At 38.8% G+C, this 17020-nt stretch overlaps 1 protein-coding gene across 1 annotated transcript; it reads left to right on the top strand.

Annotated features, from left to right (window-relative positions):
- The first annotated feature begins 3911 nt into the window (after window positions 1–3911).
- LOC128491414 (proto-oncogene Mas-like) lies at window positions 3912–4955 on the top strand. The gene has a single exon (XM_053463736.1). The coding sequence runs from the start codon at window positions 3912–3914 to the stop codon at window positions 4953–4955; it is 1044 nt and encodes a 347-aa protein (XP_053319711.1).
- The last annotated feature ends 12065 nt before the right edge of the window (window positions 4956–17020 follow it).

Raw genomic sequence — 17020 nt, 5'->3', positions numbered from 1 at the left:
TCAGACTTACAGATGGTGTTGATGATGTTGATTGATCACTCCGTAGAACACATTTCCACCACTCCAGACGACACTTGGTATTGAGCATAGTTATCTTTCGGCTTGTGTGCAGCTGGCACACAGTGATTGCGTTGATGTTGCTTCCAGAGGCAGTATGGAACTCTGTAGTGAGTGATGCTACAAAGGACAGATCATTTTTACAAACTACGCTCTTCAGCGCTCAGAAGACCTGCTTTGCAAGTGTGTTTAGACCGCTTTGTGCCTGAGCTGTTGCTGCTACTAGACATTTCTACATGACAATAATAGCACTTACAGTGGACTGGATATTTCATGAACTGACTTGTCTGGCAAAGGTGGCATCCTGCGATACTACCATTTTCAAAAGCACTGAGCTCTTCAGTATGACCCATTCTACCTCCAATATTTGTCTATGGAGATGGCTGCCTATGTGCTTTGATTATATACACCTGTCAACCAGGCCCGGACTGGGACAAAAAATAGGCCCGGGCATTTAAGCCTGAGCAGCCCATATTTATTTATTTATTTATTTATTGTTAAAGCCCACCCTTCATGTACCATCTTTGCATTTAATCATTCACACAAATCCTTAACACATTCATTAATGCAGTCTCACAAATCATTCAAGAAATTCATCCACACATGAATTCATTAATTGTCATACGCATTCACACAATTCATCCACACATTTATTCATTCATTCTCATACGCATTCACACTACCCCCTCTCATCATCTTATCTGCCCCTTCTCACTATGTTCCCCCTTACCACTTATCAATATGTACCGCCTCTATCTATCCCCTCTCCCCCTTTCTCACTACCTAACCCCCCTCTGCCCCTTCTCACTGCAGCCCCCTCCCTCACCCTACTTACCTTTTTGCCAGAGCAAGCAGCAACTGCGACCGCGCCTGTGGCAGGGAAGGATTGACTTAGGGGCTGATGGAGCTGCAGCTCCAGGCTAGTACCTTAAAATATGGCCGCATTAAGGCAGAGCCCCTTAAGCCCGCCGCAACTGCAACCGGGTCCGCCACTCTAAGGCAGAGCCGGCCTTAGGTGTTCTGGCGCCCTGTGCGGACTACTCCTCTGGTGCCCCCCCATCCCAAAAAAAGAAAGGAATAAAAACTTGTAACAAAACTCCCCTTTCTCACTATCTATCCCCCTGTATCACTATCTACCACCTCTGCCTCTTCTCACTGTTATCATTATATACTGAGGCAGACATTGACGGTGGTACAGCATAATACTTATCACTATATACTGAGGCAGAAATTGACGGTGGTACAGCATAACACCTACCACTATATACTGAGGCAGACAATGACGGTGGTACAGCATAACACCTATCACTATATACTGAGGCACACATTGACAGTGGTACAGCGTAATCCCTATCACTATACATTGAGCCAGACATTGACAATAGTGCAGCATAACACCAATCACTATATACTACGCCAAACATTGATGTGGTGTAGGCCTACCACTTCATTGTCTGGCTTAGTAGTAGGGATGCACCGAAACGAATTCTGGACTGAAACCGAAAATGCAGCATTTACCTGTCCGAAACCGAATATGACCTCCCCACACCATAAAAAAATCTAACACTTTTATTTAAAGTAAGTAACACACCAAAATAGGACAAAACAATTAAAAAACAATATTATATGTATATATATATGATTGTTAACAGCAATCACATTCCTATCATGCCCAGGCATACCCAGATTCCAGGATGTACTCGCAGACTTGGCATGATAGGAGTATGATTGCCCTATCTACCCCTTCTCACTCCCTTCTGCCCCATCTACCCCTTCTCACTCCCTTCTCCCCTATCTACCCCTTCTCACTCCCTTCTCCCTATCTACCCTCTTTCCCCCGTCTCACGCCCTTTTCCCTATCTACCCCCTCCTAACTATCTACCCTCTCCCTCTTTGAAGTTCACTTACCTTTCAGGAGTCCTGCGGTGGGGGTGCAAGGCCTCTGCCTCCCAGCTCTGCCACTGTATGGAACAGTATAGAGTGATGGGAGTTATGATGTACTTTTAGAGCATAATTAGATCATGAAAAAGACATTGGAAATGGTACAGCATAACACCCATCACTCTCACACATTTACCAATCCACACATATATACCAATCCACACATATATACCAATCCACACCTATACCAATCCACACATATATACCAATCCACACGTATACCAATCCACACGTATACCAATCCACACGTATACCAATCCACACGTATGCCAATCCACACGTATACCAATCCACACGTATACCAATCCACACGTATACCAATTCACACATATATATATATACTAATCCACACATATATACCAATCCCCACATATATACCAATCCACACATATATACCAATCCACACATATATACCAATCCACATATATATACTAATCCACTCTCACTGAATATTTTCCTACCTTTCCTCTTTTCTCCTTACAGCTCCTTTTCCTCCTCTTCGCTCCTCTTCTTCAGTTCTTCTGTCTTCTCTGTCTTCTTCCGGTTCAGAGGGCAACAGCTGCTGTGCGCCGGGGTTTGTTCCCGGCGCACAGCAGCTGTTGCCGTGCAGATCACAAGGGAGCGGTATCGGAGGTCTTTAACAGACCACCGGCTCCCTTGAGTGATTTTAAGCCGGGTTGAACCCGGCTTAAAATCACTCAAGGGAACCGGAGGTCTGTTAAAGACCTCCGATACCGCTCCCTTGCGAACCTGCTCCTCCAGCGGCGGACATTACTGTCCGTCTCTGGAGGGGTGCCGGGTGCCGCAAGTTGGCACCCCCTGATGAGCGGCACCCGGTGCGGACCGCCCCCCGCCCCCTAGAGTGTGACGCCCTGTGCGGTCGCACACCCCAAAGGCCGGTCCTGCTCTAAGGGGCCGGGAAGCCCCCACCAGGGCCGGCCTTAGGGGTCTGCGGCCGCACAGGGTATAAATTAAAACATCGGGGTTTTTTTTCAACTTTATTTAACATCCTCCATGTTAAATAAAGTTAAAAAAAACTTTATTTAACATGGAGGACGTTAAATAAAGTAAAAAAAAAAACCGATGTTTTAATTTATACCCTGTGCGGCTGCAGACCCGTAAGGCCGGCCTTGGTGGGGACTTCCCGGCCCCTTAGAGTGGCGGACCCGGTAGGTAGGGTAGGGGCCTGGAGCTGCAGCTCCATCAGCCCCTAAGTCAAAGCGGCCCTGCCGTGGCCCGGCCCACCGGGCAAATGCCCGGTGTGCCCGATGGCCAGTCCGGGCCTGCTGTCAACAATGGATGTGGCTGAAACACTAAAGTGCAATAATTAGGAGGGGTGTCCAAATACTTTTGTCCATATAGTGTATGTTATACCCCAATACCTGGTACTGAGAGAGTTAAACTAGGCATTTATGAAATATATATATATATTTATAGCACCAACAATTTACGCAGCACTTACAATACATTCATTTAAAAACGTATGACAAAACTGGAACTCACAGACTAAGGTATATAAAGGGAGCCCTGCTTACAGGTTTAAGTCACTTATATTTGTAGATGGAAGGGGAAGAAGATAATACATGTGAATAAAATTAATGAATGCAAGTTTTCAATAATCTGATTAATGCATTGTTTTTATCTGCAGTAACAGAAAACCACGGTGACAAGGATTCAAGACGAAAATCTATCAGCACATGGAAACATTTACTTCTATCTTTATATATGCAATTCAATTTCATTGTAATGAAGCAAAGAAATATAAGACGTCAGGTTTATAGCAAAGAATATTCTCTCCCCTTAGTAACAGCAGTCAGCATTGCTTATATATTCCATTATTGTATTTTAATTGAATACTTTCTTACTACACAATCTCATGGTCTTTCACATTAGTGTTCATACAACTAATTGTGATGAGTCTGGTTTCTCATTTTGATTCTAACACAGAAGCTGAAAATATGAGTTTTACTTCCCCAGCAGCAGAGTCTGTAAATTGGACTTACAATGAAACGCTGGAGAAAATTGATATCAGCTTAATAATTTCACCTATAAATCTATTTATATCAGCAATTGGAATAGCTGGCAACAGCCTTGTTATCTGGTTCCTTTCTTTCAAGATTAAGAGAAGCCCTTCCACAATCTACATTTTTAACCTTGCTATAGCTGATGTGCTTTTTCTTCTCTTTGTCTCTGGATTCCATGTTTTTTCTATTGTATTTGCAATATGGTCACCATTTAAACAACAGATAAAAGATAAGTACTTAATCCAAATCTTCTACACATTGATAATATCTTGCCTCTGTGGATACAATACTAGTTTGTGTCTTCTTACAGCCATCAGTGTTGAAAGATGTATTTCTGTACTTTTTCCTATTTGGTATCGTTGTAAACGACCTAGACATCTCTCCTCAATTGTATGTACTGTTATATGGGTAATCTCTTGTCTGTTCTCTGTACTGGAGGTTTCATTCTGTTACAGTCTCGCTCTAAAGCATCTTTATGTACACAATACGTCTGCTAATGTAAAGAAATGCAACGTTATCTTCGTGATTATATGTTGTGTTAGTTTTATGATCTTTATCCCATCCATGATTGTGTCAAGTCTTTTGCTCTTAATCAGGATGTGGTCCAGTTCCCAGCAACACCAACATCGTAAGCTCTACCTTGTGATCGCAGTGACAGTAATTGTTTTTCTTGTGTTTGCCATGCCCATGAGAATTTTACTGCTGGTTTGGTACAAACATCACATCATGCCACCATTTCCTACAACAGACTTGATCTCATTGTTCACGTCTCTAAATAGTAGCATAAACCCATTTATTTATTATCTTATTGGTCGTCAAGGATCAGGAAATGGAAAGCTCAATCTTCTTACTATCCTTCAAACTGTTTTTCGAGATGACGGAAGCCAAATCAGGAGACAACAAAGAAACAATGTAATGGAGTCAATAATGTAAGACTGATATCCGCAACAGCACTGTGTCATGCATGAAAACTGCATCTATTTAATACAACATTAAAAAGCAAGCACACAATAACTTATTTATTCACTGTGTAGATATACAGTATATACTCTTTACTTAACTACTGTAAATTAGATTATGATGTGTCACATTGCACAAAATCAAGCAACATTTTTTTTTCATGACAAAAGGGTAATCTTTGGTCTCTTGGATGATTAATCTACCAAAAAATAAATCCTAATCTGTATGATCTGTGTGTTTTTTACGTTGTTTTTATACATTGCCTCTGTCAACAGATTAATTATTCATGTTTTTAAATTCTGTGCGAATTATGGTGCATCATTTGTGAAAAAGCACTTCTAAACATAAGTGCTAAATCTCTCAAAATATGTTAACAATCTAACCAATATAACCAATATATAACCAATCTATAAACAAAATAATGGGGATAAATAATCATTCAACAAAAGGTCAAGATGTCTCCTCTGATAATTTTCTTCTGTATTGTTTATCGTAAACTGCAACCACTATTAGATAGATATATTTAGTGTATCAAATTGTAAAACACAGGATTTGGGGAAACTGACAGATCCTCTTATATATATATATATATATATATATATATAGTCACATTTGACTGATGTTTAAGTTGTTAAAGGGGTAAGGTTACATTACATTCCAGAGCCTTGACACTGTGAATGCTAATGCACTATGTGAATCCTTATTTACTAACTAGGCCAAATGTGATTACATCACAGATTGATCACAACAACTATCACAATCACTATTGCCCCATTCTGAAGAACCTTTCACTGGCTGACACTTACTCTTTTGATACCAACATGTAATTCCCTACATACTACATGCTGTATCTCCAGGCACCATCTGCAATCTGCCAACAGACACCAACCTACAGTGAAGGAAAAACTTATTTGATCCCCTGCTGACTTTGTACGTTTGCCCACTGACAAAGAAATGATCAGTCTATAATTTTATAAGTTTATTTGAACAGTGAGAGACAGAAAAACAACAAAAAAGCCAGAATAAGTTATAAATTGATTTGCGTTTTACTCAGTGAAATAAGTATTTGATCCCCTATCAATCAGCAAGATGTCTGGCTCCCAGGTGTCTTTTATACAGGTAACGAGCTGAGATTAAGAGCACTCTCTTAAAGGAAGCAAGATTGTAGACTTACACAAGGCTGGAATGGGCTAAAAGACCAACTCCAAGCAGCTTAATGAGAAGGTGACAACAGTTGGCGCGATTATTCGCAAATGGAAGAAACACAAAATACCGTATTTGCTCGATTATAACACAAGGTTTTTTCCAGAGCAAATGATCTGAAAAATACCCCTCGTCTTATAATCGGCGTCGTTTTATAATCTGACCTCAAATAGGTCTGACTATGAGACATATCATGGGGCACAGTGGCATATAGAGGGTTAAAAGGCATATCACAGGGCACAGTGGCATTTAGAGGGTTAAAAGGCATATCATGGGGCACAGTGGCATATAGGGGGTATAAGGCATTTCTGGGGCAGAGTGGCAAGCCTGGGGGCAGATGTGCATAACTGGCAGGTTAAAAAAAAAGGAAATAAAAACAAAATATTTTTCTCAATCATAGCTTTTATTTAAAAAAAATAAAACTTTTTTTCCTATAGGGTCGTCTTATATTCAGGCTTTTTCTTCTTTTCAGAAATTAATATTCAGATTTGGGGGGGGTCGTCTTATAATCGAGCAAATACGGTAACTGTCAATCTCCCTTGGTCTGGGGCTCCATGCAAGCAATGCTGCCTATGACCTCAAGAACACCATCTCCACCATCAAACAAGGAGGTGGAAACATTATGCTTTGGGGGTGTTTTTCTGCTAAGGGGACTGGACAACTTCACCATATGAAAGAGACACTGAATGGGGCCATGTACCGTCAAATCTTGGGTGAGAACCTCCTTCCCTCAGCCAGGCCATTGAAAATGGGTAGTGGATGGGTATTCCAGCATTACAATGACCCAAAACACACGGCCAAGGCAACAAAGGAGTGGCTCAAGAAGAAGCACATTAAGGTCCTGGAGTGGTCTAGCCAGTCTCCAGACCTTAATCCCATAGAAAATGTGCGGAGGGAGCTGAAGGTTCGAGTTGCCAAACGTTAATGACTTGGAGAGGGTGTGCAAAGAGGAGTGGGACAAAATCCCTCCTGAGATGTGTGAAAACCCAGTGGCCAACTACAAGAAACGTCTGACCTCTGTGATTGCCAACAAGGGTGTTGACACCAAGTACTAAGTCATGTTTTACAAAGGGGTCAAATACTTTATTCACTTGAAATGTGTTATTCTGGATTTTTTTTTGCTATTCTGTCTCTCACTGTTCATATAAATTATAGACTGATCATGTCTTTGTCAGTGGGCAAACGTACAAAATCACCAGGGGATCAAATATTTTTTTCCTTTGCTGTATTTGAAGGACACCTATGGAGCTTTCCAGTAATCAATATACAAACGAAAGTAAACTGCTTACATCTTTATGTCATAAACCCCGTTTCTTTCGTACTAGGTGCCAGAAGGCAGGAGATAAGGCTAAAATTCTAGGTGTGTGTATTGATGCATATTTATACCTAAAATTAATTTTTAAAAGTGTGTTTTAGCTGACAGAATTGGGTTTAAAACAATGCACATGCAAGGAGCATGTGGTGAAAACTACCTGAAAGCAATCTATTCATTGTAATCAATGGTAATATCACAACATTCACTGTTACTAATCTAAAAATCAAATACTGTTGATAAAGCATATTTAGAAAAACCCCTGGAAAAGATCTGGAGTACTAGCTCTTTAGATAATACAACAGCTAAAAGTCAATATGAATAAATTATATGGCAGGTGTGATTTTGCAATACAAGGTGAGGTAACAAAATAAAACAAAAGTGCAAGTGTGAAGCAATAATAAAATGTGAAGAGTAAAACAGGCTATACTTAGATGTGTGTGTGCATATAGATGTAATAAACTAATTTGTCTCCAAATAAAGCAATAAACCTCTGACTATCCTTCGAAAAGATCATAGAGGGTGTGCAATTCAATGCTGTATATTCTTTTGATGTAGATATATTATTTTTCATTTTCACTTTCTGGGATGCAGATATGAGGTCCCGCTGACATAAGTGGGAAATTCCGCTGATGGTGGGCAGTCCCACTGACATCATGTCAGCAGGAAACATGCCATTTTTAAAGTGGACATGGGTGGGGAGTGAGCATTGCTGCAATGTTGCTCCTGCGATCCTGAGTAGTGACCCGGAGAAGCAGCCCTTCACCAGGAGCCTCTGTGTGAAACCCAGAGAGATCCTAGGTAAGGTAATTGCCCACAACACTTGAGACCTAAAGTGTGCTGGGAGAATCAATACATCAAGCATGTAAATGAAATCTATGAAAACTTTTAATAGGTGGTTTAATTTTTCTTCTCTTGATCATTTTCTCCAAATGTAGTTTAGCTATAGGTCATTTAGCCATATGGCAGAGAGAGAATGAGACAGGGCAAGAAAGGCTGAAGACAGTGGTGTAACTACAAGAGGTGCGACCACTTGATCCTGTCGACTCATACTGGTTCAAAATTGTTCAGAAGGAACGTATCAGGGTCACATTACCCACATGTGATCCAACAGTGCAGCTAAAGCTGCTCCCGCAGGGGCAAGCAGCCGGACAGAAAGCTGCAGAAAAGGTGAGAGGTAAGCAGGGGATGGTGGGAGGCGATATGTACTGTATGTTTGTATGTATTTATATATATATATACAGCATGCAAATAAAGTTGATGCACTCAGCGGGTCTTCTTTTTATAAAGTTTATTGGCTTAGTGAAGGTCCAACGTTTTGGCTCTCAATAAGCCTTTCTCAATAACCAATATATATGTGTGTGTGTGTGTATATGAGCATGAATGTGTATGTATGAGTGTGTGTATGTGAGCATGGACGCCTACAGATAAGTGTGTGTGAGCATGGATGTGTAAGTGGTGTAAGATGGAGTGTGTGTTAGCATGAGTGGTGTGAAAGGGAATGTGTGTGTTAGAATGAATGTGTATATTATGAATACGTGTGTGTCATTTGTGTAAATTTGTGTGTTTACATATGTGTGCCAGAGTGTACTGTTTGGGGGCAATGATGGCACAGACCACCTATTTGGGGCAAACATGGCACCGATATGCTGTTTGTAGGCATTGACAAGCTGGGGCAAAGATGGCACAGACAAACTGTTTGGGGTTTAGGATGGCACTCACAAGCTGTTTATGGTAAAGGTGGGACTGTGGGACATGTTGCTTGGTAAAGTTGGGGAGCCCCCGGACAGTTTTTCCACCAGGACTCCGTGGTTTCTGGAGTGAGAGTGAGATTTGCACTAAGCAGCAAAGACTATACAGTTAATGGCATAAACGCATGGAAAATGCACTATTGGAACCTTTGAAGACCTTGTATTGAAAGCCATTACATGAGGTGCGGACTGTGAAAGATGACTGAAATGCCTGCTTTTTTGGATGTTAAACATTTTTTGAAGGCAAAGGTTGGTCACACCAGATATTGATTTGATTTAGATTTTTCTTTCATCTTCACACCTGCTTTATATAGTACTGTATGCATGTATATATATATGTATATATTCAATACTATACAAGCAATACATTACATTAAATATGTTCCTACTTGGGCACAAATACAAGCACATTACAGCGTTAACTGGCACAAAATGTCCCTTGACATAAGAACTAATCATGGCATATCTGAATCCAGATGGATAAGTAGATAACATCATTTGCCAAAACTAACAACAAACAAGATACTGTTGACTGTGACATGGTTCACTTAACATTTCCATAGCAAATTAAAATCGAAAGACAATGGGTCTGATTTCCCAAGAGAACCACAATCTTATAAAATTACTTGAGCCAGGTAATACCATGTCTTGTGCCAATATTGCTGGGCTTTCACATGTAATGAATAGTTTGTTGATTGGGTGGCAGGCTTTAGTAAGAATGATAGTCTACAGATATGATCAGATAGCAGCATCTTTAAGACCATGGGCAAATAATGTTGTTTTTATAATTTCTTGTAATATAATGTTTGTTCTTCTGATTGTGTTTTTGTTTCAGTGGTTAAACAGATACACACCTGCAATGTAAAGTCAGGACATATTTACATTATAATTAAGTGTTCTTTAAAATTAGGGAATTCTCTATCTTGGTTTCTCAGAAGACACAAAAATCACCATGATTGTACATCAATAACAAAAATAATGCCTAGTGATTACTGACCTGGGAAACTACAGAAATTGTTTGGTGCCAAATGTGATGGCTCATCGAAATTAACTGGTCTATTTATGCCTAAGATAATTGTTGGCTTAATTACTAGTCTAAACCAGGAATTCTTGTATTTTCATATAAAGTTTGTCGTGAACAACCTTTTCTGGAATACTGCTGCAACCATCACCCTTTTCTGGAATGACATATGATGCCTATAATTTCCATGAATATGCCTGTACTTCAACTTAGGTTTAGAATTTTGAGTCTAGAACACAATATATATATATATATATATATATATATATATATATATATATATATTCAGTTTCATTCTTTTTTTGGCATGGGAGTGATGGTTGTACATGCCTTTTTCCTGCCCACCTTCCCTTCTATATCAGACAATATCAGACTGGTTGTATCCATTGTAGGACTAATGACTTCTACTTAGCATCTATTTTTCCTATTACACTGACAGATCAAACAAAAGCCAATCTCATTTCAATGACTAAATGAATCTCATTTAAAAAGAGGCATCCTGTGCCATACAAACACAAAATGCTCAGTTGTGTGGAAGAATCTCAGTAGACTATTATTTATTAACTTCTTTTTTAAACAGTAGTGTTATTGCATACTTTTTAGTATACCCTTTTAGGTGATATGAGAAAAGGATCATAACTACATAAAAAGAGGAACATTTTGATACTTTATGGCTGTAATACAGAGCGAGCTGCATACGACTAAGTTACAAATTCACTACAAATGAGGAATATGCAGCAAAAAAGGGCGCAAAACTGAACTACATCTAAACAATAATTCTCAGTGTTCAAAATGAACACACTAATAATCTTGATCACTTCTGGTATAGAATAATTTAGTGTATTTTAATGTATTAATTTGTGTATTTCTGATATTGCTTCCAACAAGATTAGGGCTGGCACTTTTAATGGCTGGTTTTCCTAAACACAGAAGGGTTTTCTGACATCATATGACCACTTTTCCTGTTAGCTTTAAATAACATAATAAAGTAATAATATAATAGGCCTTAAAGCAAATCTATATCTTAAAGAAAAATCAATATACATTGTATGATTCTACGAAATAGTTCACTCAACATTATACTACCCCTGTCACAAAGCTTTGCTGTGTAAACCAGGGGTGAAGAAAACTGACAAGCCCATTTTGCCAATTGATTAACAGGTGGTTTCATTGATTCTTGGTAGAAAATATGTTTAATAAAGTGCTCCTTGGATTCCTCCCAATATGCTTTTTTGCGGGAAGAGACCTTTTTGAAGGTTAAAATGAAAAACAGGTAAGCCCTCAAACAGTACGAAATATAATAATGCATATTAATACCTTAATTTATTTTATTTAAAGTACACCCTTATAATGTGTAGTGTGCACTGTTTTGATGACACTTACAGGGCCTTGCAAAATTATTCACTCCCCTTGGCATTTTTTCCTATTTTGTTGCATTACAACCTGGAATTAAAATGGATTTTTATTTGGATTTCATGTAATAGACATACACAAAACAGTCCAAAATGGTGAAGTTAAATGAAGAAAATAACTTTTTTAACAAAACTCAAAAAAATTTAAAACCGAAAAGTGGTGCATGCATATGTATTCACCCCCTTTGCTATGAAGCCCCTAAGTAAGATCTGATGCAACCTATTACCTTCAAAAGTCATGTAATTAGGTCAAGAAAGTCCACCTGTATGCAATCTAAGTGATACGTTATATGAGTATATATATATATATATATATATATATATATATATATATATATATATATACTTGTTCTGAAAGGTTCCAGAGCCTGCAACGCCACTAAGCAAGGGGCATCACCAAGCAAGCGGCACCATAAAGACCAAGGAGCTCTCCAAATAGGTCAGGGACAAAGTTGTGGAGAAGTAAACAACTTTTATAAAAAAAAAATATCCACAACTCTGAACATCCCAAGGAGCACCATTAAATCTATTATTAAGAAATGGAAAGAGTATGGCCCCACAACAAACCTGCCAAGAGAGGGCCGCCCACATAAACTGATGGACTAGGGAAGGAGGGCATTAATCAGAGAGGCAGAGAAAACACCAAACATAGCTCTGAAGGAGCGGCAAAGCTCCACAGTGGAGATTGAAGTATCTGTCCGTAGGACCACTTTAGGCCATACGCTCCACATAGCTGGCCAGAAGAGTGGCCAGAAAAAAGCTGTTGCTTACAGAAAAAAATAATCAAACAGGTTTGCTATTGGCCAAAATGCATGTGGGAGACTCCCTAAACATACGGAAAAAGGTACACTGGTCAGAGACTAAAATTGAGCTTTTTGGCCATCAAGGAAAAAGCCATGTCTGATGCAAACCCAACACCTCTCATCACCCCAAGAACAACCATCCTCACAGTGAACCATGGTGGTGGCAGCATGAAGCTGCGGGATGTTTTTCTTCGCCATGGACTGGAAAACTGGTCAGGATTGAAGGAATGATGGCACTAAATACAAGGAAATTCTTGAGGGTAACCTGTTTCAGTCTTCCTGAGATTTGGTACTGGGATGGAGGTTCACCTTCCAGAAGGACAATGTCCCTAAGCATACTGCTAAAGCAACACTTGAGTGATTTAAGGGAAAACATTTAAATGGAATGGCCTAGTCAAAGCCTCAATCCTGACAATATGTGATATAACTTAAAGATTGCTGGAGAGCTGGAGCAGTTTTGCCTAGCTAGGTGTTTCAAGTTTATAGTAGCCCAAGACACATGCAGCTGTAATTGATGCAAAAGGTTATGCACACTCAAATTTTCAGTTTTTTTGTCTTGCTTTCAAAGTGGTATATATGTTCTATTTTATAAGGATGTTATGCAGTTCCATCTTTCAAGAAATGTGATTGAAGTGTAGAACTACAAAGTTCAAAGGTCATAAAACACATTATTTACTATTTGCCAGAGAGGAGGATCCCCCCCGCAGTGCTGCAGGGGACCTGGATCCTCCTCTCTGGCAGTTGGTGAACGTGTGTGCAATGAGTGCAGACAACCTCCGCTGCTACCCAACACTTCCACCTGGGCTTCTATGACGGAGCACCGGCATGGCCTTCGGGTGCGCAGTCATAGAAGCCCCAGCGGAAGTGTCGGGTAACAGCAGAGGTTGTCTACGCACATCATGCAGATGTCTACCGGCTGCCCCCACAAGACACCAGGGAGTCTGGAGCACGAAGGGACAAATCTAGGCATGCATCGGTAAATTGATAAGTCGGGGGGGGGGATAGGGGATATAAGACATATCAGGGGGCAGAGTGGCAAATAGGGGGATATAAGCCATACCTGGGGCAAATTGTCAAAAGGGGGGTGTAAGGCATATAGGGGGTATAAGGCATATCTGGTGGTGCAGAGTAGCAAATTGTGGGGCAGATGTCCGTAACTGGGAGGCAGGCTGGCAAATAAAAGGAAATAAAAAAAGAAATGCATTTTTCCCAATCATAGTTTTTATTAAATATGAAAAAATTGTTTACATGTAAATTAATATTTGCTAGTAAAACTTTTTTTCCTATTGGGTAGTCTTCTATTCAGTCTTTTTCTTTTCTTCTAAATTAATATTCAAATTTTAGGGGATCATCTTATCAGGGTCATCTTATAATTGAGCAAATATGGTATTAACAAGGCTGCCTCTAGGCCATAATTAATAATAATGTGTCCATACAGAGACTGAAATAGAGAAAGTTAGTGTAAGGCTAAAATATATAAATATAAATTAGCAGCACGATAGAATGTATTGTAACATTTTAATTTGCCTCTATGTGATATTGTTAAGGGTTAAGACCCAAGCTCTGTTAATGGCATTTTCTTAATTCATATGCAAATCCAGTTCAGATGTGTTTGATTTTGAACAAATCTACTGTACCTTTAAAAAAGTAAGACGTATAAACCTGTGAGAAATAAAGCAGCATCTATTAGGAAACACACTTTGTTTAGCAATGAATGGCTTTGGTCTATATTCTGTTAATGTTTAATTATCTCCTTCAGATTTCAAAATGTGTTTATTTTTGAACAGTTCTTCCTATAGCTCAAGTACTTCACTGAAATGGCTGACATTCTGCCAACATTTAACAATATTCTCATTTACTGCATATTGTGAAACGATTTCAATTGTGCTCTTGTACTCCTGGTTTGTATTCTATATATTCTCACCTGTGCTTTTAGCATGCACAACCTGTCTTTCTATTAACTGTAGGCTGCATATAGTTAATTAATTCTAGTGTACATTTAGAGAAGAATGGGTATGCATCAGAAAATGAGCACCTGAAATATATCCCTGGCACAATATTGTATTTAATATACAGTATAAAGTGAGAGGGTCTTGCTTTAAATGGATATCATCGCTCCTGTTGAAGCAAATGTAAATAATTTATGGACTCATCTTCAATTGTGATATTTGGCCATACACTTTAGGGATTTTTATTTCATTGTAAGTTCCAGTTACTTTATAATAGTGCAAAACATAACATTGTAGATCCAATAAGAGTTTCTTAAAAAACATCTCAGAAATCAAGAGTCCTTATCAAATATTCAGGCCCAATACAAAGTTAGAACCCTGTCTTTCCACAGCATCACCCCTTCTCAGGAAAAAAAAACCTTATTGGTTCCCTTTATGTCTCCTGTGCCTTCTTCTCCCAAGTCCATGTTCCACTCACCATGCCCTATGTCAATTTCCCTTAGTCAATTGCCCTGTCATTTTCCATGTTGAGCTTCATACACCCATAACAATGCCCTTTTGATGATAGCAATGCTTTGGCAGTATACTGATGTTTAAAATGCGTTCACATTGGAAAGACCATATTGTCTGGGTACAAGTATCAATGAGGAGAATTTCTGGAGACTGTGGTAGATCTGTGTAAAAAAGATGTTAGGAAATTGCACATTTGAGTTCAAAAGTGAATGTCATTTTTATGCATAATTTCATCAGCATTGAATAGAATCATAAGAGTAACATTTTGAGACAAAAAGTTATGAAATAATGCCCTTTTTTTCTGCAAAAAAATATTGCAGCAACTCGTGATATTACATACTTGAGTGAAGAACCTTATACTAGATATCAGACAGCAGTAAAAGTAGTGCAATTAGTAATCCATAGACTACATATATGTAGAAACATTCTAACTTTACATTGTCTAGCGTGATAGCTCTTCTGTTCACCACATTTTACTGCTATATTTTAATTGCATATTGTGATATTTGCATGTCATTTACCTCAACACAGGATATTTCATACTCCCTCAACTGTACATGTAATACATCCAGATGCAAAGAAGAAGAACTGGACTAGAACAGATTTCATTATAGAATCTCTTTGTTTATGGTAAATGCAAATCAGCAATAGAAAAAAAAAATGAGCCTCATGTAGAGTCATATCCAGAAAGAAATCCTCCCTATCCTTAATGGCAGGGGCAGATTAAGTTGAGGTGGGGCAATGCGGCAACACTGTCAAAAGGGCCCTCTACAGTTCGAAAACTGTTAGCTGCTCACTAGGATTACTCCATTTCTTTTCAACCATGCTGCATTTTTTATCCATAGACAGCCACAGCAAAATGCAGCTGTAAATTGCATCCCCAGGATCCACATTTGAGGAGACATCATGCAAAGCAAGTTTTTTGTTACTATTCTCGTATGCTGGGGCTTATTCTACATTATTTGTAAATGGTGATGTCATTAAGGTGTGCACTTTGCGTATAATAATGTCACTCTGCTAAAATCCCATGTACAATTCAGGAAATTACTACAACCATCACAAAATATCTTGCCACTTTTAATGAGACAAACTAAAAGGCTTTAAAATAAATGAATATTCCAAGGTAATGAATCACTGTCTAATTACTTGGTTACACCCCATCTTTATTTCAGATTGAAGGTTGATGCGTTAATGTTATTCTTGAAAGCTATCATTAGGGCTATTGTTATTATTATGATTACTGAAAAATAGTAACAAAAACTACTATGCTCATGTTTCTGAATATCAGTTAGCATGGATAAAAGACCACAGGATGACGTAGTGAGGGTGGGAAAAACCTGAAAGGTCTGTGCAACAGATGTTTGTATCGTTGATGCATGTTTGGAATGGTTACAGCAACATTTGGCATTAAATGCAAAACTTTTCCAGTTGCTGTTTTTTAGGGACAGCTCAACAGCTGTAAAAACATTCAAGAAAAGGTGACTCATATAATCATAGGAAGATAGAATCTGATGGTAAATAAGAAGTATTTGTGCCACCTATTCTGTCCATTTTCCTTGATGTAAAGATGTAACTTAATCAGTCTTTGATCTTGGATTCAGGGAAGCGTTACACTTATCCCTTAAATCCGTAAACTCCTTCACTGTTTTTGCCTCTACACTTCTTTACATTACTTCCAAAGTAAATTATGACCTTTAGTTCTATTTTTTCCTCCTTTAAAATAAACTTACCTATCCCTGTACTTTGGTAAATCCCTTTATACATTAAAATGTTCTATAACAAGAGATCTGCAAAGTGACATAACCACTTCCTCGCTTCCTCTTCCTGCTACTAATGCCTCTAGCTATACAACCTGATACCCTGTTGCTTCCACTGATGTTTATTGGATTCCCTGCTTACAATTAAGTTTTTACTAATAATTACTTCAAAGCCCCTCTCTTCCGCTGTCACTGACAAAACTGTCCACTCAATGTAGCTTGGAATTTTTACACTCCAAGTGCATTATTTTACATTTATCAACACTGAACTGAAGCTGCTCATTGCATTGTATCAGATTAACAGAGAATGGATTGAT

Source organism: Spea bombifrons, chromosome 4 (genome assembly GCF_027358695.1).
Source record: "Spea bombifrons isolate aSpeBom1 chromosome 4, aSpeBom1.2.pri, whole genome shotgun sequence".
NCBI classification, from domain to species: domain Eukaryota; kingdom Metazoa; phylum Chordata; class Amphibia; order Anura; family Pelobatidae; genus Spea; species Spea bombifrons.
Note: the sequence above shows the minus strand (reverse complement) of the source record. Positions and strands in the feature narration are given on the sequence as shown.